The sequence below is a fragment of the Hermetia illucens genome, chromosome 2 (genome assembly GCF_905115235.1).
Source record: "Hermetia illucens chromosome 2, iHerIll2.2.curated.20191125, whole genome shotgun sequence".
Taxonomy (NCBI): domain Eukaryota; kingdom Metazoa; phylum Arthropoda; class Insecta; order Diptera; family Stratiomyidae; genus Hermetia; species Hermetia illucens.
The window spans coordinates 166,710,875-166,738,611 of NC_051850.1; the positions used below are offsets into that span (position 1 = coordinate 166,710,875).

The 27,737-nt window shown below is 40.7% G+C and overlaps 1 protein-coding gene across 1 annotated transcript in view; it reads right to left on the bottom strand.

The window, feature by feature from the left end:
• Nucleotides 1-6,783: 6,783 nt before the first annotated feature.
• LOC119648210 (glycogen-binding subunit 76A) overlaps nt 6,784-27,737 on the bottom strand; it is a 72,335-nt gene continuing 51,381 nt past the window's right edge. Inside the window, exons 3-4 of the mRNA XM_038049816.1 lie at nt 21,659-21,860; nt 6,784-9,529 (exon numbers count right to left, since the gene is read on the bottom strand). Of these exons, the coding sequence (XP_037905744.1) occupies nt 7,790-9,529; nt 21,659-21,817 (1,899 nt within the window). The 5' untranslated portion in view covers nt 21,818-21,860 and the 3' untranslated portion in view covers nt 6,784-7,789. The remainder of the gene's footprint in view (nt 9,530-21,658; nt 21,861-27,737) is intronic.

Genomic DNA, 27,737 nt, shown 5'->3' on the forward strand with positions numbered 1-27,737 from the left:
TTAGGAACGAAGAGGCTGTCAAAATTGCCTTCGATGAATTTATCAACACTTGGACTTCTACGAAACTGGCATAAATGCTCTTGAATCTCGCTGAGAGAAGTGTTTTGAATCGACTGGCACCGATTTTGATTAACTAAATAAATTTTTCTAAGCTTCACAGTCGTTTCAAATTTTAGTACAAAAACGGCCATTTCATGTGCAACAACCTGGTTGGAACCTGGAACCTGGTTGGAACCTGGAACCTGGTTGGTTCAAGTTGGAAAAAAGTAGATTGTAATTGTTTTGGTAGAATAATATCAATTTTCACTACAAGTTGAGTTTCATTCAGTGCTAATGCTCATTTATTCAAAAATACCGAAATACTATAAATAATTTTTCAAAGATGACTTTGGGCCAGTTGAGGAATCACATCCGAAACAAAAATACGTTAGAACGTCGCATGGAAGACTAGTGCTCACGAGGAACCTTCCATTTGCAACCTGAAAATTGGAATAAATAGGTAAATCCCTAAACCACTGCTTCGCGTAGCCCGCAATGCAATTATCGCCCCCCTCCCTTAATGTGTGACCTATGCACTGCTACTTTTGCCTACAAATGCTTGGTGTATACCCTTAGGAGAATTGTTTTATGACTAAAATCTTCTTTGATATCCTATGCTATTGCGAGTTTTAAAAGTGCAATAAATATTAAGTTTTGAATAACCTCAAGCAATCCTGCATGCATGTTGGTATATATTTTCAACAATATGTGAGATAATCTATCATTCTACCTTTTTACGATGGTATATTAATGGTAGTTACAACTTTAATTAATTTTAGTACGTTGGCATTGATGTTGATTTAATGTTAGTTGCGCATTTAATGTGCCATGCTACTTAACTATAACAACTTCTTTAAATAAATATCTTTTCCTTCAAATTAGAATTTTCTCTTTCAGTATAAATAACAGTTTTATGTACAATGTGACTCAGTTGATGTCCTTTTATAGTCAATTTGATTGGGATGGTATAAAAACATGATTAATGTGAACATATTTGTAAATACATAGATTTTTTGGTAATGCAAAAATATAAACAATCTTTTTGTGGATGTTACATGAATTTGTTATGTACAGGTTTTGATATCAGCTTATAAATATAGAATCTTTCCTGTTTAGTAAATACACTATACAATTATAATTGTTTTCAATAGTAATTTTCTCTGCTTTTAAACAATTTACATCCATTTACACCTTCTTCTTAAAAAAATACGGCAGCTGAAATGAGGTATTTGATTTATATTTAGTCGTTTTCTTGGTTTTATTGCAGATTTTATTATCCAATATTGCTTCATATCATGTTGAAGTTTTAAGTGTTGTTTTAAGTGATCTTGAATTTTTATACAAATTTCTGGTGCAGGTGAAATGCATTACGTTTGCTATCATCTCACTCGTAGTTTTTGTTTAAATTTACATACGCAAAATAAATTTTCAAAAGGGTCTCATCTATTCTCGACAGATACTTTTTAATCCAACCGAGTGTTGGGTTTGTTTTTCGCCGGTGTTATAGATAAGATTATTTGGGTAGCTAAGTAATGCCTCTAATTGGGGATCGATGCATATTTCCTTACTTACATATGCTATGATTAATCATGATTTTGGCAAATTGGATGGTACCTTACTAAAATATCGAATCAAAGTTGATCTAACCAAAAGTGTCGGTTCTTCGATGGCTTCCACTTTTCTGAGAAAAGGCATTAGTATTAACATATGATCTATGTTCAAGATGAATACAAAAAAATAATGTATAATATTATTACATTGACCATAACATGGGATAAGGAGGATAAATAGATACTGCATGAAAAACAGGAATTAAAGGGGCAGAGTAAGTTTATAAGATTACTATAAGCTCCTATGGAGGCATAACGGGTTAAACAGATTTTCGCGCCATTGCTATCAGTTTCGGGCAATGTGCTTCAGCTCCACGATTTCCAAAAAGCATACACTCCTCTTCCACCGCTATATGTCACGGTGTTCTAGGGAGACCCACTCGTCTGCGGGGATATTCGGCTCCATTGCATGGCATTATCCACAATGGGCTATACCCCTTTTCTTAATGTCTGACCTCTCTACTTTCTTTTCCGTTTTTTCAACAACACGTCCATAGGTATTAGTCCGTACGCTGACCAAGTCCTTCATTACTTATTATCTTAGGCCACATGCACTGACGAAAAGTTGGAGCTTTTGAGTAACAGAGGTGGTCACTTTCCACGTACTACTCTCATATAGTAGCACAAAAAGAACAGTGACGCGAAGTAGGCTTAGCTTGATGTTAGTACGGAGATAGTTGCATTTCCTAATTCTGCACGAAATAGCGGGGGCGGGTTTAACTTTGTCAGTGCTCAAGAGATATTAATTTTGAAATCGCCGTCGGCAGAAACATCGCTTCCTAGATATACAGATTGATCAACGCGTTCAATATTCTGGCCATTAATACAAAAGGGAAGAATGCGATGACCAGTCATATTAAGGAGTAAGTTCCTTCTCCAAATTAGTGCGGTCCGTCATTGAGAGGGGAAGGTCCTCCATAACTTTCAAATCAATCGGTTAAAATTTTTTCAAATTATGAGTTCGGCCAACCTGAAAAATGTAGTTTCGCATCGAACTACGAGGGACTGTGCAAATGTTCAAAATTGAAGTAACGGACCTAATACGTTTTGAGGGTATTTCTAGATCTAAAGAAGGCATTTAGCCGTGTTCCACATGAACTCATCTGGTATGTTTTGGGCCACAGCTAGTACCAGAAAGGTTAAATTGCTCCTCCACGATCCGATCAGTAAAGTTCGAAGGGTGGTAGGCATTTGAAAACCGCTTCATGACTCTGTTGGTGTTCAGCAAGACACCGCCCTCTCAACACTCCTTTTCGTTCTTGTAATGTAATACGGGGCATCCAACATCCAGCGAACTTTATGCAGATGAGTTTTCTCTAGCTGATCTCGAACAACCTGTTGAAAAATGGAATGATTGCTCGACACGATAGCAGATTGAATCTGTCAGTGACAGTGATCTGCCCAGAACTGAGCGAATATGAAGGACTATTTAAAACTAGTTATCCGGTTAGCACTCATGAAAAGCAGAGCCCTGAAGCAGAGGAATTACCCTTCACACAGCATGGTGCAAATATAGTGGAGCTATCTGAGTTCATCAAGGACAAACACAACGTGCACCAAGCCATAAGAAATATGGTGACAGCTATTAGAGTGTTCTACGACAAATCGCAGCAGGAGGAACGAAATCCCAAGGGCAAGTTGAAATCTATTGTTCCAACGGTGTCACAGGCGACCCAAGTGACACCTAACTGTATTGCAATCAACCTGCCACCGAACAAGAGTGTGCGAGTAAAAGTGTGGATCCTCTGGGAAATCAGCAGGCGCCTAAGAGGAAAAAGGCCATACAAATAGTTCCGAAAAAGGGAGCTAAAAGCACGGAAGAGAGAAAGTAGGTCTCCCAAGTGCGAGATCCGGCAATCGAATCGGCAGAATCCAAGGGGAATGAAAACGGTGGATGTATCAAGGTTGCTAATAAAAAGGCGAAGAAAAAGCAAAAGTGCGAATTCGCCCAGAAGCAATTGTGATCTCCAGCAATGGAAGTTTATCCTACGCGGAGATACTGAAAAAGGTCAAAGCTGACCCCGACCTAAAAGATCTAGGCGGAAATGTCAGCGAGATTCGAAGGACCCAGAAGGGTGGTCTCATTTGAGCTTTGACCTAAAAAAATAAGCTTGGTGAAAACTGATGGCTTCCGAACTCAGGTTAAGAGCTCACTTGGGGAGAATATCACAGTACGGACCCAAAAATATGAGGTCTATATACAGTGCAAGGATCTCGATGAAGTGACATCCAAAGGGGAAATTTGCACTGCCTTGATGGAACAGTTTAAGTTGGAGGAGCTTGCCGAGGTGTCCATTGTGAGTTTGCGGAAAGCTTATGGCAATACTCAAACGGCCACACTGCGATTGCTGGTGGACGCAGCGCAGAAGTTATTGGCGGCCGGGAAGGTTCGAATCGGATGGGTTGTTTACCGTCTGAGAGAGCAGATTTCTGACACAAATGCAAGGGACCGCAGTCTATTAGACGCTTTTGCACAGTTGGATGTAATCCTAGCCAACGAAGGTTATGTAAACACCTTTCATAAAGGGGGGTCTGCTTCAATCGTAGACTAAACTTTTGCCAACCCTGCACTGGCACATGGTATGTCCTAGTGTGTCAGCAAGGACTAAATCCACAGCCATCACCAGGCAATCTTCTTTGAGCTATAGGTGGGGTTACCGGGCAGAAGACCATCATACCAGAAACCGTTAAAGATATCAGGCTGGTTTGCTAAAGCTCTGGATGAGCAGACCTTCATAGAGGTGTGGTTAGACCAATCTAATAAAGCAGGCGCCTCTACAGAAAGAGTGTGCCGCGCCCATGCCTAGGAGGTGCTCATTCCCCAAAAGAAGACCAAACTACTGGTGAAATAATGAATTGGCCAGCATTCGATCAGCCTGTCCAGCGGCTCAGAGGGCGGTAGGCAGAATCGAACCAAGGCAAAAGGAAGCCCGCAAAACCCTCAAGCTCGCCATCGAACCGAGCAAGAATGAATGCTTTAAGCAGCTCTGTTCTTCGGAAGCGGACGTAAATCCATGGAGAGCGCCTATAGAATCATGATGGGGGGATTCAGAGACCGATTATCTCCGCAGATCACGTGGCCTTCACTCTTGTTAAAAGTTATCCAGGGGTTATTCCCCAGCAAGAGGAGGCCATAAACAGCTTCCAGCAACCTTTAAATGTGACGGCAATATCGTCAGTCACCAGTGACGAGCTGCTCGAGATCTGCGCTAGGATAGGAGATAACAAAGCTCTGGCTCTGGATGGCGTGCCGAATAGGGCACTTAAGTTGGCCGTGAAATCCGGAGCAGACGTGTTCGCTGAGTTGTTTGAAGCGTGCATGTCCGAGGGAATATTTCCTGCATGATGGAAGCGACAGAGGTTAGTGCTACTGCCTAAGAATGGCAAATTTCCAAATGAGCCAACCGCCTACAGACCTATTTGTCTTTTGGATACTGTGGGAAAAATGCTAGAGGGAGTAATTTATAATAGATTACTCCCGGTTGTCGAGAGGCCAGCGGATCCTCTCAGATCGACAGTATGGGTTCCGTAAAGCCAGATCAACCATTAATGCCAACAAAATGGTTATTGGCTTGGCCGAAGAACCAATACACGGAAAGGGCATTATTAGCAAATATTGCGTGGTGGTGACCCTGGAAGTGAGAAATGCATTCAATTCGACCAATTGAAACCTAATACGGGAATCTCTGGCAAAGATTGGTGTTCCCGCTTATCTTGCAGCTATTGTCAACAGCTATTTACAAAAATGGAGGCCTTGGTATGACACTGATGACGGTCCCCAGGAGTACGTTGTCTCTGTGGGACACCCACAGAGCTCCGTACTGGGCCCACTGCTGTGGAACATCATGTACAACGATGTACTTAATTTTCCCCTTCCGAAGGAAGCCACAGTGATGGGCTACGCCGACGATATAGCGCTGGTTGTGGTCACAAAGTACCTCGAAGATGCTGAGTTATACACATGCGAAGCGATTAGTGCTGTTAAGGGTTGGCTAAAGAGCTCTGATCTGACACTTGCGAGGGAAAAAACGGAAGCGGTCCTTCTGGAAAAAAAGAAGAAGACAGACAGACAGTAAACTGATTTTAATAAGGTTTTGTTTTACACAGAACCTTAAAAAAGACAATAAATCGATTTTAATAAGGGTTTGCTTTAAAAGCCACAATCATAGCGCACGCCTAGTAGACTACCACTACAATTTAGGATTACGGCTTGGGGAGCTTTGAAAACCTCACATATTATCGAAGGATGCAAATAAATCAATCGTATTACTCGGTCCGCCTTATATATGCCTCCTTTTTACTCCTTTTTGGAGGATACGGAAATTTTTCTTCTACTTCAGTTTCATTATCTTCACATTTAATGCTGCGCAGGTGTGTAGCGAAACAGCATAACGACGAATACAAACATTCATGACATTCAAACATCGTGGTAAAACGAATTGAAAGACACAAGAAGACGAAGCTCCTGGCCTGTAAAGCAGTCGTCAAATCTACATAGTTGCGGCTGGGAAATTTAGATCCTAGCTTAGCTTTTTGATGAATTGTTGAACACATTTGGAAGGAATTTGCTAATTAGATTAGGTACTAGCACTGAGGAAGGAGGCACGTGGTCTCCGAAACGATCGTATGCGGGGAAAAAATAAAAATATTTACAGGATAAAGAAAAAAACCTAGTTCTCTTTGCAACTTATACCCTTCGAGTAGTTGGAAAGGACGAAGTATGGCGAACGGAGCATAATGCAGAAGTGTACTATATATATATATATGACCAACTGGAGGAGCGCAGCTATATTCAACGAATGATAAAAAATTATTCAACGAGAAAATTGATGACTGATTAGGAACTTAAGGAAATGATGGGAGAAACGGTCGAACGTGGTCATTGAGCCGAACTGGGGGCATTGCATTCTGAAAGCTAAAATTCCAAACGGTCAGTAGTGCTATGAGGAAAAAGACAGGTAGGCTCAAAGCTACATAGGTGTAGGAGAACTTTACTGAAAGTGAAGAATTCGAGGGAAGACTTTTGTATTCTGCTTGGAGGAAGAGGTTGATTTGAATGAGTGGAACCATTGGAGAAGAATAACATTTTTTGACACATTTCCCAGCCCAAAAAGCAGAAATAGAAATAAATAAATGAAATAACAATAATAGATGTATTTTCCTTTTGGTTTATATAAATTATCTGTGTATGTGTAAAATGAATACATGACATGGCAAACATAATAATAATCATAATAACATAATAAAACACTATCAAAACATGATTATCAATCGTTTGAATCAATCATCTTCGCTCCTTTCTACATTTTATCATAAATTAGACGAATAAACAAAAAGGAAATAATAATCAATGACGATTCAACAGTTTTTCTCTTGCCTAGGAACAATCGTTTCGCATAAAATCAATTTGTAATAAATATTTAACATTAAAAACTGTAACATCACTGCTTTTACAATTATATGATATTTGAAGATGCCTTAAGACCTAGATAATGGTAAATGTAAAAAAAAATAAAGACAACTGAAATCAAGTGTGATAGTGACAAGGCGACTTGTCGATATTCTTGCTTAACATGTGCATATTCTAAGGTTTCTTTAAAACTAGACTCTCACAAGCACGTTTCTATGAATTAATAAAAAAATGATAAGAGAGAACATATCATAAAACTAAACAAGGTATAATGGCCAGTTTGCTAGCCATTCTTTTTCGCTCATCGACTTGGCCCTAATTAACAGTTAGTTTGAATAAATTGGATCACATCCGGACTGTAGCCATTCGCTGCCTCCTAGTTGGAGCAGTCATCGAAAATCGGCTTCCAGTCACGGTAACAATAGATATGATTAATCATAGCAGGGTGATCTGAGGTATGCATTTGATCCTTTGATTCTAAATTATGCTGGTCTAGGTCATAGTGTTTGTAAGATATTTCCAATTTCTCATTGTCAGATGTCGCTTGCCAAATGCTCGCAACGTAGACTCTGTGCTTTTAATAAAAAAAAATGTGTTATCTTCGAAAATTTCGGAAACGTTGTAGCCTGCAATTCGTTCAACAGTCTGTATTCGGGTAGACTAAAAATTCTATTTACAAACACTTCTCTTTCACTAAAAACACAAGGATTCTGACTTTGTTTCCGCGACCTTAGTAGAATGATCCACTGCACCAAGTGTCGACCGGACTCAGGATTGAGCTGGCGTGATGGTGGGGGATGATCGGACGATGTGGTGTTGCATTTGACGTAACCGGCAAACATTGGAAACAGTAATTGGCACCGTGGTTACTATCCCAGAATTGTTGCCCCTTGCACTGGAAGCGTACTGCAAACTGCAACCTTTGTCCAATACTCATTGAATTGCCAAACAACACAAACGAAAACTTATCCGAGAAACCATCACAGGAATTTTGCACATAGTTAGCTTGCAAATCTGCAAAACTGCGCCAATTATCCAAGGTGTAGCGTATATGAACAGATTTGTGAAAGTCCAAATTTCGAACACGTACGCTGCCCGTTATCGTTAAATTAATCGTATCAGTCACAGCCGCATTTTCTAAACATACTTGCATTTCGCGTACCATGTCAAGAAAGTTGGGTAGACCACCGGGTTGTTGGAAGAGCGGCATCAGAATCTTTTCGAGTCGTGGTCCAAGTTGGATGGGTTGCTCGATAGGATCGATTACATCAAGATCCTCATATGCTGATTTAGGTATCGTGGGAATTTCATCGAGAAACGTTTTAACGTCAGCCAAATCGAGCCCTAGTACGTCGGCGAAGCGCACGATTTTCTTGCGGCCAGGAGTGCCAGGCGGGGTTTTGCCGGTTTTTAATGAAGAGCAGCGTCTCACTCGCTGGGGTCTACAGTCGTCATCATCGTCAGTATCGCAAGTTGATAATTGCTTCTGACCTTCAGATTGTTTTTCCGTTGAATTTTCTCCTTCAAACTGTGCATTTTCCTGAGAATCTGCTGTCAAAGATGCATTATTCGCCTCCACAATATCTATCTTTAAGCCTGTGTCACGCTCCTTGGGGGTGTTTTCTGGCACATTCGATTGTTCCTCTACGATTTGAGTTGTTTCTTCCTCCTTTTTCAGTTCTTGACTTAATTCATTCATGAGACTTGCCTCCGCCTCGGTGTGATCGTTTTGGCCTTCATCGGTAGTATTCGCGTGTTCTTCTGGGTACCCATTTTGAAGCTTAACAGTTTGCTTTGCGCTTTGTTCCTGCAATTCCGCGAGTACGATGTCCTGTAAAGTGCTGTTCGATGAAGAATTAGCGCCGGTGAATGTGAAACTCGATTGTGTGGTGGATGTTGCATTTGTCGATGTGCTATCCTGAGAAGGCGGCAACGATTCCGAGAGACTATCGCTACTATCATTTTGTATGGTGTGAAGTTGATCGTTGTGGAAAAATTCTTCTTTATGATTTTGACCTTCGCTTTCATCATGTCCGTTTATAGCCACACTTATTCCCGAGTCTCTCTTCGATTCGACGCAGTCATAGTAATCTGTCGGGAGTGACCGATCTTCATTTTCTGATGCCTCCGGATCAAAGAATGGCCCGTCTGAAGAGCTATGGCTCGCCTGACTTGCATTTTCCGGAGTTATAGGTGAAGCGCAAATGTAACCTGATTCTGGAGCGGCATCATTTTGAGGTGTTACTGAGGCAGTCTCAATTAGACGAGAGTATTCACACTCGTCAGCAGGACTACCTGGGCTCTCGGGTTCGCAGTCAAAGTCAAAAAAGGAATCAGCTTCGTGGCTCATGTGCCGCAAGGGCTGCAGGCTTGTAACGCCTTGTTGATGGCCATCTTGCGAGAGCCATGTGTTTTCTGTACTATTGATAATGGGTTCTTCATCAGCCGTAGGTGAATCATCGTCGCCTGCCTGTAAAATAAAGGCAATTAGTACGCTGTATACTTGGCGTGTATTAATTTTAAGACAAACATTCATTCACTCATTAGATAATCAGATTAATGATCAATTCCAACTCTGCCTTCTCCAATTGATGAATTAAAAAATCAATCATATAACCTTAAGATTGATTTTTGAATACCTACCATAAATCATTTTTTGTGCAGTAGATTGTTTTGCCCAGATACTAATTTTGATTTGGAGAAGCTTTGTTTTCTAGAAATTTATCATTCGTTTTTTTTTTTGCAATAAGACGAACCAAAAATAACCTTTTAAATAAAAGGCAGCTAAATTAGATGCTGTAGACATCATAAAAGTATTTGATATTGCGTGGGACACAAAGGCATAGTGGGCGAATCAACGATTCATGGAAAAATATTTTAAATTGAAAAAAAAAAACAAAAAAATGGTGGAAAGATGCCGAGAAATTATATACAGTTACCAAAAATCTTAAGATATTTCTAACAATTTGAGGTGCTTGTTTCCATTTTTTTTGTTTTATTTTCTTTAATTAAGGATGGTTATTCTAATAATTAAAATAAACCTTTTTATGTTTTCAATTTCGACTTGCACTTGGATTTAGTATTTTTTAGAACTGAAAGTGAATTATGCTCTGCTCAATAAATAAATAAAATAATAAATGTTTCATTTTAAATAAATCCAAAAATATAATACGTAATTTATTTCCTCTTCAAAGACAACAAGATAGTATTAAACTGATTCATCACTCAACTCTATTCTGGTCTGTGTAAAACAAAACCTTATTAAACTTGGTTTGATGTTTGTCTGCCTGTCACACGCACTTCTCTCGAAAACATTCACATCGATTCAAACGGAATTTGGTGGTCAGATGAGAACTGCGAAACCCCATGCTTAGATGGAGTCACTTGAATTTGTACATGTAAAAGCGAGTGTCAAAATTGTTTCCTTCTATTCTATTCGTGTCGGATATCAAAAGAAAGATCTCAGTTAGTACTTATCTTGATTTCGACGTCCGTTGCGAAATAGGGGAGGAAACGCTCAAAAAGTACAAACTTAACGGGAGATAGGACCCATTTTCCGAAAGTAGCAAACCCACAAATCTGAAAAATTCATGATGAAATATGAATATGAAATCTGGGCCCCAAAGATACATCTCATTCTGATACCTGTTCAAATAGACATGATAGCATATTAGCAAATTTTTAAAACTGAACCGAAAAACCCCTGAAGAGGTTTGATTGCATTTTTGTACAGGTGTACAGGTGTGGAGGAATATTTCCTGAAAATTTCAGCATGATTCGAATATTCCTTAAGTAGTTATAAGCAGTGTCCTATCAGTTGGAGCTTAAGAATACATTTAAAGTCATCTCTGCTTGTCGTAAGGGGCGACTAAAAGGGATAGAAATATGTGGGTTATCAACCTGCGAATTTTGAAGTTTTGTGATGGAGAAACACGGTCTTCGCGATCATAGAGATAATGGTAGGAGGTTGTGAAATTTTGTAGTGTCGTCATTGGTGGTACACTGTTCGAGCGCAGAGCTTACAACAATGTCAACTGGTTTTCAATTGACTGACACCGTACGAGCATTTTGCGGCCAGGAGTCGATTTAAGAGTTGTCTTCTGGAGTACGTAAGAAGAAAGGCGCCGACGTCGGGCTCGAAAGGGAGCTCCATCTGATGGTCGCTTCCGTTCGCTTGTGTGTTGCGTCCGCCACTTCTCGCAGGGTTTAAGAAAGCGTTGAATATTGACCGCTTGTATGATCCAGCTGTCGCTCGACAGTGGAAGACTAAGTAACTCGCCTGAGAATATTGATTGATTGAAGTAAAAATATTGGGGTGCTATCAAAAATGCTCTTTTGTCTGGCATTATGCAGGTTGCTGGCCAGGTCCCGAAGGGGCGTCATCAAATCTGACTGATTTTAAAAGTGTATACCGTATCGTGAAGGTAATTGCATGTGGCCGTCAATTTGTTGATGGTCATGTGAAAGGCGTTAACGGTTGACTCCTCATCCACGATGACGAGCAGCTAAAGAGATAGAAAGAACACTTCACTACATTTGTAGTATTGAACTTTTTGGTTGTTCCCAGTGTTTCAATGAAACGAAAAGATTGTTTTTTGATTAGGGACAACCTTATTGTATTTATTTGCAGATATCGATATTTCTGCTTAAAATCATTATAAGCACTGAGGAAGGAACCAACAGGCTCCCGAAATATTAATATCTTTTTGTTTCTGCTTACAATCATTGCGAGCACTGAGGAAGGGAGTAACTAACTGTCGATATCTGTAAATAATACAATAGGGCTGTCCCTAATCAAAAACAATAAGTTCGTTCCATTGCAACTTCACCACGGTTCGTAATTATACCATATCCGCTGAGGTTCCTCCTCTTGTGGATGAAATGGTTAGTCGCCCTTACATGCGGGCACTCAAAAAGGACGACGGTCTGCCCGTAGAATTATTCAACACTGAATCTGCAGTTGGTCAAAGGGTAGTATAGGTCCCGGGGCGAAACGTGGATTGGTACCCACGATGGAGCATAAAACCTGGGAAATGCCTGCTGAACCAACACCAACAGCTCTACTACCAAACCCTATCTCCACCTCCACGTGGTGACCGCTGGGAGCTCTTTCTTGACGAAAAGCTGCAGACGGAGAAGGATGAAGGCGAGTCTCCCGCGCCTAAAAACGGGACAAATTGTACCAACTGGTCCTCCAGGTTGGGGGTTGGGTAGGGCTGACAACCCTACACGGAAAACAACCTGTAACGAAGCCACAACAGGAGCCTCGGATAGGACGGATGTTAAAACGACGGACCCGGCAACGACAAAGGAATAACGATTTGCGCATTTTCTCATGGAACGTGCGCTCCCTGTACAGAGATGAAGCTGATAAGCAGCTAGCCGATACCCTGTCCCAATATAGGGCTGATGTAACAGCGTTGCAAGAGATGCGATGGACAGGGACCGGTTTCCTGGAGAAGAGCCACTACACCATATATTATAGCGGCCATCCAGTAAACCATGTGCTCGGAGTAGGTTTCTTAGTCAGCCAAAAAATGAAACCTGCTGTTATCGGCTTTGAAAGTATAAGCGAACGGCTATGCACTCTGCGCTTGCGAGGCAAGTTTAGAAATATAAGCCTCATAAACGTTCACGCCCCTACACAGGAGACTGCAGAGTCGGAGAAGGATACCTTCTACGAGGCAGTAGAAAGAACCCTCGAAGCCTGTCCCAGATATGATATCAAAATCATACTTGGGGATTTTAACAGCCAAGTAGGGAAGGAGCCCGTATTCAGGCGATACGTTGGCTCCCATAGCTTACACGAAAAAACAAATGATAACGGACTGCGGACTATTCAATTAGCAGGGTCACACGGAATGGTTGTTGGAAGTACCTGGTTTGCGCGGAAAGCGGTCCACAAACATACGTGGGCCTCTCCAGACGGGACCACTTTCAACCAAATTGACCACGTGTTGATCGAACGCCGCCACCTCTCAGCCTTGATGAATGTCAGAACATATAGGGGGGCCAATATAGACTCGGATCACTATCTCGTTGGCATGGTGCTCCGAGTTCGAATAACAATACCACCTAGAATCCCCTCTGACAATCAGGTGAGAGTGAACACTGAAGCCATCCACAACACAACCCTCCGCGACACCTATAAGAGGGAAATGGATGCCGCAATAACCGCAGTCAATAGAGGACCTGGAGATGAAGCATCAACTAATGATCTTCACAACCACCTGAAGAACGTTATCATGGATACGGCCACAAATATACTTGGCCCCAGCCGCAAAAGGAGTCGGAACGGCTGGTTTGACGATGAATGTAAGCTAGCAACGGAACGGAAAAATGCCGCATACCGAGTAATGTTGCATTCTCAAAGAACGCGGGCACGCGCAGAGACTTATCACGAACTCCGTCGAGCGGAGAAGCGACTTCACAGACGGAAAAAGGAAGCCTGGGAGAACCAACAAGTCTGTGAACTAGAAAAGTACAGGGAGCAACCGCACCAGGCGCGGAAGTTTTACCAACAAGTCAGCAGGATGAAGCCTTATACACCTCGATGCTCATCCTGCCGAGACAAAGAGGGAAATCTGATTTCCGACAGAATGGGCATATTAGAGCGATGGGTTGAGTACTTTGATGAGCTACTGAACAACCAGAACATCGGCGAGTTGGAGGTCCCGCCAACTGAAGACGACGGGCAAATACTGCCACCACCAAGTTTAGGAGAAACAGTCCGTGCAATTCATCGGCTAAAAAATCATAAGTCGCCAGGAGCCGATGGAATTACAGCCGAATTGGTTAAATATGGAGGCGACCAGTTACACCAAGTGGTTCATCAACTTGTGCTCAAGGTATGGGACAGCGAATCAATGCCTGACGATTGGCAGCGAGGCATAATCTGTCTCATACATAAAAAGGGAGATATCACACAGTGCAGCAATTATAGAGGTATCACGTTGCTGAGTACCATCTATAAGATATTCTCCACTATCTTGCTAGGCCGGATAGCCCCATACGCCCAGAACATCATTGGCCCATACCAAAGAGGCTTCACTCCAGGCAAATCAGCAACAGATCAGATTTTCTCTCTGCGGCAGGCGATGGAAAAACTGTTGGAATATGGACAACAGTTGCACCATCTGTTCATCGACTTTAAAGCCGCCTATGATAGCATAGCCAGGGTAAAACTGTACACGGCCATGAGAGAATTCGGTATCCCGACGAAATTAATAAGACTGACTAGGCTGACCCTGACCAATGTGCGAGGCCAGATAAAAGCAGCAGGATCACTCTCAAGACCATTCGACATCAACAACGGTCTACGACAAGGGGATGCGCTATCATGCGTCCTCTTTAACCTGGCCCTCGAGAAAGTGATCCGTGATGCTGAGGTGAATGCAAGAGGTACGATCCTCTTCAAGTCCACCCAACTACTGGCCTATGCTGACGATATCGACATCATGGGAAGAACCACCCGAGACGTTCAAACTGCCTTCATACAGATCGAGCAGGCGGCGCGAGATCTTGGGCTGCACATCAGTGAAGGCAAGACAAAATACATGGTGGCAACGTCAGCACCGAAGACGAATCAACCAACAACATCAAACCGCACTGGTCAAACACAAGCACGAACAAGAATAAGGATATGGGAATACAACTTTGAGACCGTTGACAATTTCTCCTATCTAGGGTCGAAAATCACAACCGATAACAACTACGATGATGAAATCCGCGCACGGTTGTTGTCAGCCAACAGAGCCTACTTCAGCTTACAAAGACTGTTCCGCTCGAAACGTCTCACCATAGGGTCAAAGCTCTTACTGTACAAGACTATGATCTTGCCAGTCCTCATGTATTCCTCGGAAACTTGGGTTCTTAGCAAGAAAAATTGCGAACTCTTGGCCGCGTTCGAGAGAAGAATCCTCCGAAGAATTTTTGGCCCCCTACATGAGGATGGACGATTCCGTAGCCTACACAATGACGAAATCTATGAGCGATACCATGACCGTCCGGTTGTGGATAAAATCCGGCTCAATAGGTTACGGTGGGCGGGTCACTTAATCCGTATGGATGAAGATGATCCCACCCGGAAAGTCTATAAGGGCAATATCTATGGTAGGAAAAGAAGACGAGGCAGACCCTGCCTAAGATGGAGCGATGGCGTGGGCCAGGACGCCAGACAGCTTTTAGGGATATCGAATTGGTGGACCTCGGCGCAAAACCGGGATGTCTGGAGTTCCTTATTAAGGCAGGCCTAGACCGGATACCGGTTGTTGCGCCATTGATGATGATGATGATGAATCTGCAGTTACAACAGGTCTACTACTTTCACTAGCACGGAAGTTCAGGGAATCCGGGTCATCCCAAAGTGTCCAAGAAAGGGATGATAGTTAAAATTCGCTTCACCTGCTCTTCATCAATTTCGAGAAAATGTTTGCAGGAGCGGCATTCTGGAAAAACTAATGGCTATTATCAGAGCGACATATGATGGCGCAAAATATCACGTGCTGCACCGAGGTAAAATTCCACAAAAATTTGAGGTGCTAAACGAGGGACCAGGGTTGTATCCTGTCATCGGTATCATTTCTTCGTGTTATCGATGACTTCCTTTCTGCTGCCTTATTCGGAGGACGTGGAGGAGTTCAATAGACTATGATATCTTTCGTCAAACACTCGATTACGCTCATGACATCTGTTTGTTCTCTCACCGGACCATGGATCTTGGCCAAATGGTTCTGGATTTGGAAGGAAAGCAGGTAGAGTTGGACAGGAGATAAACACCGACAAAACCAAGGATTTCAGTCTAACAGGTCATCGCACTCCCCTTATCTGAATTGGTGGGCAGAGCATCTTAGGCGTCGATAAATTTGTTGTTATTGTGGCATCGAACTGGATGTTTCCCGACTCAGTAACAGCGCTAGATCCGCTCTTGCTGCCTTGTTTAAAATCTGTGTTGAGACTATTGCCTATTCTCAAAACGAATATTGCGTGCTAGCGTTCTTTCTGTGTTGCTATATGGGAGCAGCACATGGAAAATTATCCCCACTATCACTCGAAGGCTCCAAGCCTTCGTCAACAACTGTCTGCGTCGTATCATCGGAGTGCGCTGGGCTGATACTATTTCAAACGAAGAGCTTTGTCGGCGCACACCAATTTTTACCAAATTTTAACTACATACTTTATACATATACGGTTACCGTCCGAACTTCAAAAAGTCAAAATTTGACCGGTATAAAAATAACCCCCTAAAAACACTTTTTTTTAAAATTTTTCCAAAAAGGCTCCCATTTTGATATTTTTGAATGAAACTTTGTCAGTCGAACAATATCCACTGTGATAACAACCAGGAAGCTTTTTTTTGTTTCAAATAAGTGATTTCCACAAAATCATCAACACCGTAACGACGTGTATTTTCAGCATACTATTTTTAAAGCCACTTTTTGTATAAAGAAAAAGCATTACAAAATGTTCTCCTATGCTTCAAAACTGTGCTAATGTTGCCCAAAAAGAATTACACAATATATTAGTGTTGTAATCGCTTAAAATTACAAAAATTACCCGCTTTTTTAGCATCTAAGTTCATCAAAATTGACAGATAATACTGGAAAGTTTCATGCAAATGCTGCTATTAATAACAAAGTTATAGCAAGTCAAGGTTATCTATTGCGTGCGAATTTACTGCATCTTAAGGTATAGAAATATGATGCCGTTCAGAAGACTTTTATATGAAGTCGATATATTTTCCACATTCCTTTTATGCATTTGTTTTAAGTGAACTTCTGCATTCTTGTTAAATAACGTTCAACTCTCACTGTGAAGCCAGATACTAACGAAAACTGACGGTTATCGATACAGTAGTTTCCAGATCAAATTAACATAGTTGGATAAAAGGTTCTGGAAATATTGTGCACAATTGGAAATATTGTAAACTACCATGAGCTGGCCCCGCTTATGAACGGACAAAGGATAAAAAAAAGAAGAAGTGGAATTACCATGCACATAAGAATCCTCACATTTTCAGTTTCCCGGCTTGCTTAAAATTGGTTCGAAATCTGCGTGTCTTTTGACTTTTTTACGGTTGGAGATGGGAATCCTAGAAAGAAGTCAGGCGACTCGTCCAATCCGAAACAATACAATAAGTTTCCATAACCACTGCACTCCGTAATGTTGTCCTTGTTCGTGTTTTCGCCCGACCAATATCTCAATAGACGCGATCAATGTCTAGATCTAGTACTCTTTCTGGATTATCCTTCCGTGGCATCTATTGCAAAGCTCTTTTCCAGTAGCTTTTCGAAAATCTGCGACCTCTTTAATCGGTCGCCTCCCTTCACTGACAGAAATAGTGCGCGTCATTCGTTGGAGGATCCAAAGAGTTTATTTTCAATATGAAATATACCCTCCTCGGAGGTTGCCCTATAGGTGCCGCACATCCGCACATCGATTGGCCGGTATGGTAGGTTCACAATTGCGTCCAATGATCTCGCCCAGAAGGGAGTTGCATATTATAAAATCGGCTTCACTTTGGTTCTCCGATATTGAATATCATTCTTGCTTTTACTTTCCCACACCTAATCCCTTTGGAGCTCAATTTGGCATTGATCATTATCTCTAGGTATTTAATGATCGATTTTTGAAAGGACCTTCAGTTACCAACTGGAATTTTGACAGTCTTTTTTCTTGCGATTGGTAGTAAGGGCCGTCTTTCTCTTTTTATATGCCACTGTCAAGTCTTTGCAAAAATGATCAACGTTGCCCCTCTGGCACGCCAAGGCCCAGCAGTTGATTATACATTATGTACCATAGTAGGGGTCTCAATACGAAACCCTGGAAAGCATATGCCACATAACAGAACAATCTCCGCGAGGTAACTCTCAATTAATCGGGAAAAATACCAAGAGTCACCTAGCTTAGCCACCTGCCTCCTGAATCAGTTCCACGACCATTCTAATCGCATCGACCGTAGAACATGCTAGGCGAACCCATACTGCTTCGATAGACCAGCTGCTAGCTCGATGAACGGAAGCAGCCTTCTGTACGCCACTATCTCCAGCGTCTTCCCATAATGTCTAAAAGGCAAATAGAGTGATATGAAGAAGTCGCGCTGGGTGGTTTTTGGGTTTCGGTAGCAGAACCAACTTATGTCTCTTCCATTGAACGGAAACATTACTTTCATCAAGCACGGTGTGCATATAAACCACTTGGGCCTGGTCTTAGCAGCCAACTTGAGGGCTTTACCCGGAATCTTGTTTAACTCAGAAGTCTTCTTCTTCAATACCTCCACAGATCCCTCGTAACCACTCCACGGTAACGTCAACATTCGAAAAGTCATCCTGTTAAACCGTTGGCCAAAGCTTGAGAAAACGTTCAGTTAAACTGTTGAGCCTAGTTCTTCCTTCCTTCCTCTTTTTATAGCCTTAGCAGCTAAATCGAGGGCTTTATTCATAATTCCACCCAATTCCGGAGCCGTCTATGGATCTCTCGTAACTCCTCCTCGGCAACACAAAAGTTTGAAAAGACGTCCTGTCAAACCATTGGCCGAGGTCCACCTTCCTCCTGTTGCTGAAAGAGTAACTTCACAAGGCACAACTGTCCATAGCAATCCCGAGAAAGATGACTTGGTGGTCACAGTAGCGTGCTGCTTTCCAGGCCATTTCGATAAAAAAGTATTGAGGTACGTCATGTCGGCGATCGAACCTATCCCTGTACTTCGGAAGGGGAATATGTATAATGTTCAGCTCCCCAAAGGCTAAGCTATGGTTTCTAGTATTCTACACCAGTTTGTCGAGCATCTTGTCAGATTGTGCTATTGTTATACTAGGAGGAGCGTAACAGTTATCGATATGAATGCCGTTGATTTTGCTTTTACAAAGGCAGCTCACGGGAATGCCATTGTTTCCTATATGAATCGTCCTCCACATTTGATGACGGCCCAGACTTCATCAATATTCTCCGGTGGTGTACAATTTGTGTCGTTTGCAAAGTAACGTTTCTCCCCTGCTGGATGAAAATTGGATTTGTTTTTGTTGGTTTTGTTATGCGCATTAAGGAGACAACTGCTAAATCTACTGCTGATCGCGATATGATCGATCTGATTAGATATTCGTTATGGGCAGTCGAAATCCAACTGACTTTATGGCAGACCTTGTGCTCGATCAGTGTGCCGCCAATAATAAGGTAATGAAAGTTGCAGAAGCTAAAATCTTTCACATGCCTCCATGCCGCCATTGCATGCCCAACTAAGGTGCTGCTATCTTTGCATTCAAATCACCCATCACGATCATAATCTCATTTTTAGGAAGCGTCTCCTCGTAAGTTTTATAAGAGATGTGCTTGATTAATAAATATTGCTGGAGTGATTGCTTAATCAATTACAATTACCTAAAATATCTCATGTTTGCATACACACGACCTTTAATATTTTATTTTATTCAATGACAAGAGATGCAAAGTAATTTTCTAATTATATATTGTCTTCACAGAGCAATCAATTCATCAGAAAATTACAGAGTTTGAAGAGCGTACACATATCAAGTAAGTTGCGGCGTTGTTCCAGGGAAAGAAAGTTGAAGGTACGGAGTTGTAACGGATAGTACACACGGAGAAGCTGCTTTTATAGCAAGAAGGTTCTGGTGAAATTACGTTGTACAGGTTCAAAAGCGCGGCAGCCACAGTGGCTCACGGGGGACGAGGCTACAATATTCAAGGATGTTTTGATAAGGGAGTTGAAAAGTGGTAAGGAGGACTGGATTGAGGTAAAATTGAAGCATAAACGTAGGATAAAGCCAAACATGCTGGAAGCTCGATTGATGATGACAACGAAGTGGGAATTGATACGAAGTTTGTCACCGAATATTACATCCAGGTCTTGAAAGGAGGTAAGTAGTGAAAGGGGTTGTCCATCAAGAGAGTAGGAAAAGGGTATTGGTAAGGGTTTAAGCGAATCCAGTAGTATTTGATGACATTTAGTGCCAGCTTGTTAACTAAGCCCCAATGGACCAAAGCATCAAAGTTGGACTGCAAGAGAGCACAATTCAGCGGAGACGAAATAGAGCAAATAGTTTAAGGTCGTCTGCGTAAAGCAAACACGGATAAATGAGAATGCAGGGAAGGTCATTGATAAAAAACAGGAATAGCAGGGACAAGTATAGAACCACGGGGAACACCAGAAGAAGGAGAGAAGGAACGGGATGAGTAATCATGGAAAGAAACTCTGGAGGAACCGTATGGAAGGTAGGAGCAAAGTTGAGAGATGATTGAGAAGAGGAAGTTGAGTAAAGAGAGTTTTGAGAGGAGAATATTGTAGTCAACGGTATCACAGGCTTTGCAGAAATCAGTATAAATAGCATGTATCTCCTGTCGTGAATTGAAGCATTTAGCAACGAAGACTAGAAGTCAGATTGCTGCTCTTTGACAACGAGGTGACCGAAAGGTACTGAGCTACGTCAGTGCGTGGTCAGCCAGTCCGTGACGTATCCCTCATAGATTTTGGAGTAAGAAGAGAGATGGGATGGTAGTTCACAGCTAGAGAAGGATCTCCGCTCTTGAGGATAGGGATGATAAGGTCTCCTTTCCAGAGATGCAGAAAGCAGCGCTTAAATTTGCCACTTTAATTTGATAGTGGCGCAATATAACAGTTTAGTGTGCATTTTATCCCACGAAAATGACTTTCAATCTGTTATCACTTTGTTAATAATAACAGGATTTCAAGTCAACATGATTTTTTCCAGAATTTTTGGGTGGATTTTTTCTAAGAATGGATCATGTTTCACTTTAGTGGCATTTAAGCTTCTACTCCGCTATTTCGCAGCTATTGTCAAATTCAAGACTGGTTTCGTTGAGTACTAATCAAGACTTTTCATTTGTACACCGCACGGCTATGTTTCAAAAAGAGATACAGAAATCGCTCTTCGTCATCACTTATTATTCGAGCCCGAAGCACCATACCAACGAGCTAGTGATCTAAACACGGCTGCTTTCGTACTTGGCTTTTAAAGTTCCAAGTATGATTTTTTTATCATGACTGGAGTAGGCTCTGAGGGTTCGTTTCACTTTTTCGTAGAAGATATCCTTCTCCAACTCAAAAGCCTCGTCTGTAAGGGTGTAAATGCTAATACGGCTGATCTTTCGAAATTTGGTTCCAAGCGCAGAGTGCATAGCCGTCTGAAGGCAATAACACAGCCTGGGGGTCAGGGCATGGGCCAGTTGCTTAGGAGTTCCTATTCTGTACAGGAAGTACGCTTGTTCTTTTTATTTGTCGAGTCCATGGTTTTGTAGTCAGCCCAGTTCGAGGCTTCTTCGTGGATTCGTAATAGATAGATTTTTCGAAGTTATCACCCTTACACCAATTGCCAACGTGGAAGACCAGTTTGCATAATTTGCCCCGATTTAAACGTGGGAGCCCATCCTAGGAACCAATTCACGCTTTTGCTTTGGAGTTTGTGAATGCGCATAACAAGTGAAGAATAAAGTGATATCACAAGTGAAGAGCGCGCATCTTCGCAAATAGTTAAATTACCTAAAGTGAACAGTTCAACTCATCTTAAACATATAACACACATACTACCATTCTCACAACACAAATTACACTGAGAAGTTAATATACCTGTGATCCGAGTGTACGCAAACGTGATTGAAGCCGTCTTGCGAAGGCTTCAGCGCGTCCTCGGCAGGACATGCCGAACGATGGAAGGAATCCTAATGGGCCGCAATGTTGCTCGGGAACAGTACCGTTCGTTGTTGGTATATCACCAGGCCCGTTCATCTACGTCCACACAAAATCCACTTACGAACGACGCAATGGATATCTGAAAAGGAATTCAAATCAAGGGAAAACTTATTTTTTTATCTTTTAAATTTTGATATATTTTTTTCAATAAAATAGATTGAATCTATTAAAAAGATGCGCGTGTGGCAAAGGAATGCATGAAGAAAAAAAAAAGAAATATGAAATAGGGAAAGTTGGTCGAAATTCGGAAATAATATAAATAAAAATTATTAGAATCGAATCTGCATCACTGAATGCAAATGAAGATGGCAACAGATGTTTATTGACGCTATAACAATATTTTTAGAGTATCCAGTTCGTGTTTTGAGGAGCCTTCCATATTTGTTTTGGTATTAATTTGTTCTTCGCTTTTAATATACTTTTCCTATTTTTCATTTCAAAATTGATTTTGGAAATTCCTATTGCTTTCCTTTATATATTATTCTCAAGTGCCTTATTATGGGTAGACATAACCTTTAGTGCATGCAGCAAAGACGTTTGATAGCTTCAAAAGCAGGAGTAGAATTCTATCAGTGTAACCTGTACAGGTGATAATTGTGTATATCCATAAACATATATTCCAACAGACAATGGCACGGCGAGCATATACAGTCGTAACTTGGGTAATTAATTAATACAAAAGCGGTCAATCGTAGTTTCATCCATTTACACCATAAAACTCCTCGAGGTAAAGTATCTTAGATGTATATTATCTTTTTATGTCAACTTAATGATTGTGTTTCAAGGCACGCGGCTAGGTTCAGAACTTATTTATGGAGTCCTATGTATTCAGCACTTACATCATACGCACACTTTCCTCTATCTCTTCAACATCATTAGAGCTTTATTTTCGCAATATATCATCAAAAGCAAAACTTTAGAGCTGATAATTATATATTATACACATGTGTCTCCATAAAATTAGCATCTCTTATGTGCTAGAGGACTTTATCCTATTTCTTTGCTGTTGAATTTTTTCTTTTACATTTAAAAAATCTTGTCACTATCCACAAAAAAATCTAAAAATAAATATCATTTATCTAAGCTTGTCATCTTGTTGTCACGATTAAGTTGATTGATCCAATTATATCTTTATTGTGTTTTGACAGTTGCGCCTTATGCAGGGGATAAGCCAATGGGGTGATAAAATCAAGTGTTGCATGTCCGCATGGGGTTAATTGATTTATAACAAAAACATGTAGTAGATACCATACATTGGGTTCCCTGCAGAAAAAATGATAAACCAGCACATTTCGAAAGGTGATACATTCTACCCGAAATGATGAAAATTCTAAAGACTTTGGGGGTTGGAAAGTGAGAGGAGGTGTAATTCAAGTGTATCTTTTGCATAGTATTGGGGTCAACTGGCAATGTCCTCTACATATCCAAACTCTTTATTCTTCAGTTCCTTTTTACCTAAATCACTTTACTACTACATAGTTTGAAGGATTTCTCGTAAAGCTACATTTAAACTCTTTATTCAAGAAATTCATAAAGTCGAATGGAAATTGAAAATTATAGGTAACTTTTCTGTGTTTCAAGGCTCTGTAAAATTTGTCCTTGTTTTTGAAACCTTCAGCAATAATTAAGAACTGAAATTATTGCAATTGCAAGGACATTCAAAGAAACTGGTTGAAATAATTAAGGCTCGCCTTTTCTTTTCGCTAGTAATATTTGTTATCCTTACAAATACCGATATTTCGGGAACTACTTGTTCCCTTCATCAGTACTACTCGAAGTGTCAATATTTTACGAAGGAGGGATACCGTGAGAACTACACCTATAGTAATCATCATGCCAGCATTTTTAAAGTCAAGCATTGCACAGGCATAAAATAAACAAGACGTTTTAGATATGAACGATTTTGTTCATTTTTTAGATAAGAATATTTGGGTACACGATGGTTCCATTTATATATAGATCGTAGTGTACATACGTTGAGTATACCCGATTTCAAATCGATTTGATACTGACATTTTATTCTGAGGGAGCAGTAATTGGACGCGAAAGGAGCAACTTTGACTTACTATAACTTTGTCAAAGATAGTAGCATTTTGACCAAACTTTCCAGTATGACGTTTCATATCATACGAATCATTTTCATGTTTCATGCTTGAATTTTCTTCGCGTTTCTAGGGCCTCCCAGGCGGCGAACTTTCCGTGATATCCGGCCTCCTCAATGTCGTAGCGTTAAAATTTTTGCATTTTTTTAATCCGGCTCGCCTCTGCTTTCGAACGAGGCATCCCCCGCCGAAATCCGACGATTTTGCATTTTTCGCCATTTTTCCTACCCGGGGATCGTGGAAATTTTCAATTTTCTTCGCGTTTCTGGGACCTCCCAGGCGGAGAACTCTCCATGATATCTGGCCTTCCCGACGTCGTAGCGTTAAAATTTTTGCATTTCCTGAATCTGGGTCGCCTCTGCTTTCGAACGAGGTATCGTCGAGGTATTGGCCATTTTTCCTACCGGGTGTCGTGAAGATTTTCAATTTTCTTCGTGTTTCTGGGGCCTCCCAGGCGGTCGTGGAGCTTTTCAATTTTCTTCACGTTTATGGGGCCTCCCAGGCTATAAGCTTTGCCTGATATCTGGCCTCCCCGACGTCGTAGCGTTAAAATTGTTGCATTTTCTGAATCTGGGTCGCCTCCGCTTCCGAACGGGGCATTGCCCGCCGAAATTCGACGATTTTACATCTCCCAGGGCGGTATCCGATCTCCCCGACGTCATAGCGTTAAAATTTTTGCATTTGCTGAATCCGCTCTGCTTTAGAACGAGGTATCGCCCGCCGAAATCCGACGATTTTGCATTTTTCACCATTTTTCCTACCACGGTGGTCATGCAAGTTTTCAATTTTCTTCGCTTCAGTCTCTAACCACTCAGTCCTTAGTGATTCTCTAAGTTATTCCCGTTTAACAAAATAATAAAGAATCGATTATCTACTGGATGATGTGATGTGATGTGATGTGGACTGAAAATCTGATGCCTGATGCGCCCATGGGCAGGGAATATGTGGGACGTATTATTTTGTAAAATATTTATTTTGAGTATATGCCCAGCTAATGAATTATGGCATTAATTATGCAAGTTTTTCTGTTCTTCGACAGGGTAAGCTTTACAATATGTTTGCTGGGTTCTTCTCAGTTTTTGATAGCAGTATTAACTAATATGCTGACACTCCAAACCTTAGCTCTGGTCTCGGCATGGGAGAAATTGTCGTATTTTTTAGCCTGGCTACCATATAGGGTCATCATGATGATTTTTTCAAATTTTTTTGTGGGTAGTTTTTGAAAACGCCCTTTAAGTGAGCCTTTTCTAATAGGTGAAAGTACTTTCAAATAAACAGTGGTATCATGGTAAATATTTCTGATCACAGATGGCTTAAATTTTGATAAGGATTTTTCACGTCAAAGAAGTTTTCAGCAAAGTATTCGTGCACCTGTCTGGAACGTTCAACGAGGGTAATCTAAGGGACTACATGACACGAGCACGAAGGTTTCGTTATCCTCATAACAGCATGATAATTCCTTGGCTTCGTTCAGGGATTTTTACTTGATTTCCGTGGAAAAATCATCCATTAGTACTATTTCGAGTTTTGGATTCGAGTCTGTCTAGTTTTCTTTAAAGGTAGTGCGCAAGGCACGACTGTTTGGTTTTAGTGGTTGTACGGTAACCGATGGTATGTCCTTGAATACATTAATTTGAAAATGAAAATACCATCCTGACCTCGTCACTACGTTACGAAAATTGATATTGATATTAATTGGGGGACCCTTGACTTTATTTAAAAATCTAAAGCAACATTTTTTTTTATCTTTTTATGACCAAATTATCAAAATTGTTTTTATTTATGAACAAAAATGTCGTGTTTAATAGTAAATATTTGTATAATTTTGTAGACTTAAGGTTATCTTCGCATTAACAAACCAAGCTAATTTATATATTCGTTTATTCGCCAGCTATATAAACCGAAATACTATCCAGAGATCAAACGCCTACGAGACATTTTTCTAAATTATCTTAAGATATTTATATCCTAGCCGCCACCTACGCTTAATTTCGATGAACTGTCGTCGTTTTCTGCTTCTTTGTCTAATATGAAAAGAGTGCTAGAAATTTCAAATTAATGGTTGGCCATAGGGCGCCATGCCACTCGCACATCAGCTGCTGACTAAGATTCTTAATGTCCTCCAAATCACCTGATTTCTGTGTCAGTGAAAAAGAAAGAAAGTGGTGAAAGATGCGTTGGCTGCTGACAAACTGACTCTTTGTTTTGTATTTTCATTTTGCATTTCGAAGTTAAAGAGCCCGTGTTGGTTAGTACTTTTCTGCCAAAAAGCTTCGCTTTGGATTTGATTCAAATCGAAATAGCTACGTCGGATTATTTTCATCTGAATTTGTTTTTGCGTAGAAATCTCCATAAAAATAGAATAGTTACGCATAACTTAATCAGAATGAGATCAATCAACTTCTACACCACTGCTGAGCTTATGTACCTTTTTATATATTTTGTCTATATTCCTCGTTTCTGCAGCAGACTTTATTTTGTGTCGTCTGTGAATGTGTTCGCTGGTTTCACAGTTCACAGAGGAGCCACGTACTTTCATTGGTTTTTTAAGGTTTTAACCTTATTAAAATTGGTTTACTGTCTGTCTGTCTGTTCGTCACACGCATTTTCCTCGGAAACGGTTGTAGCGACTCACACCAAATTTGGTTGATAGGTGGAAACTGTGAACGCTCACGCATACAGTAAGTTCCATATAGAATTCAAGGGAGGGTTCTCATACGTGCAAAAGAGGGGGGGGGGGGGGGGATTTTTTCTTATCAAATATAGTATGTGGGGTATCAAATGAAAAGGGTCGATTAGTACTTTCCGAGGCCGATCTTAGTTTTGACATTTGTTGGAAAGTTGGGGAACCCGGGGGTCGAAAGTGATAACTTCTTTAACGGACCCTTTCTCAGAAACTGCTTACCTGGTACCTAGGCTCCGAAATACCCTTCATACCGATATTTCTTCAAATAAAGTCAATAATAGTATATTACTATAATTTTTAGTAATTCGCTGCAAAACCCCCATTAAGTTCATTCGAGCACCACGATGTAGGCTCTAATATAGCGCATGGTCCTACCAAGTTGGTGGAAATTCCACTATTACTAAGAAAGTTATAATAGGTCGAAGTTGTTGCTTTTTTGTAAATTCAAGACTTTGAATGCCAATATCACCTGAATGTGGATATTCTCACATAATACATACATATATTACGTGCAACATACTAATGACAAATGCACACTCAAATGTCTTTATAAAAGAAATACACAAAACCCTTCATACCTGAAGCATCCATCCATTGTTTATTTATAATTCCTTTTGTTCCAAACTCCGAGTTGTCTACTCCTTCCCTTAACCATCAAATTGTGTCAATTTTTTATTTCAAAACTTAATTTTTAATAGTATCTATCTCTTCTACATATCTATAATATCTTAATATCTATCTACCCAAATATGTATTTACTTTCTCTATTCTTTATTTTCTGGAAATTTAATTGCTAAAATTTCTACTTAATTGCTCCTTCGTAAATACCTCAATCCCTAAGATGCTATAAAATTAGAATAGTTTACCTTTGTTGTTGGTATGCTAGTCATTGCCCCTTTGACAAATTCGTTGGATAATAATAATTATGGAAATTGCTTTTACCGTGGGATTAGTGGCGCTGGAAATTGATCCAGAAATCAGGATGTGACGGTTTTCATGGGGTGTTAAATGAAGGATTTGGTGAAGCGAAATTGAGTTTTGGAAATGAAATTTGACAAGAGACGAACAAAAGATTTCGAAACGGTTATATAAGGTTATAGAAAAAACAGCGTGAAGGGCAATGACTTTTCGCTTTGATTATTGCGAATGTTTTTGAAAAATGAAAGAA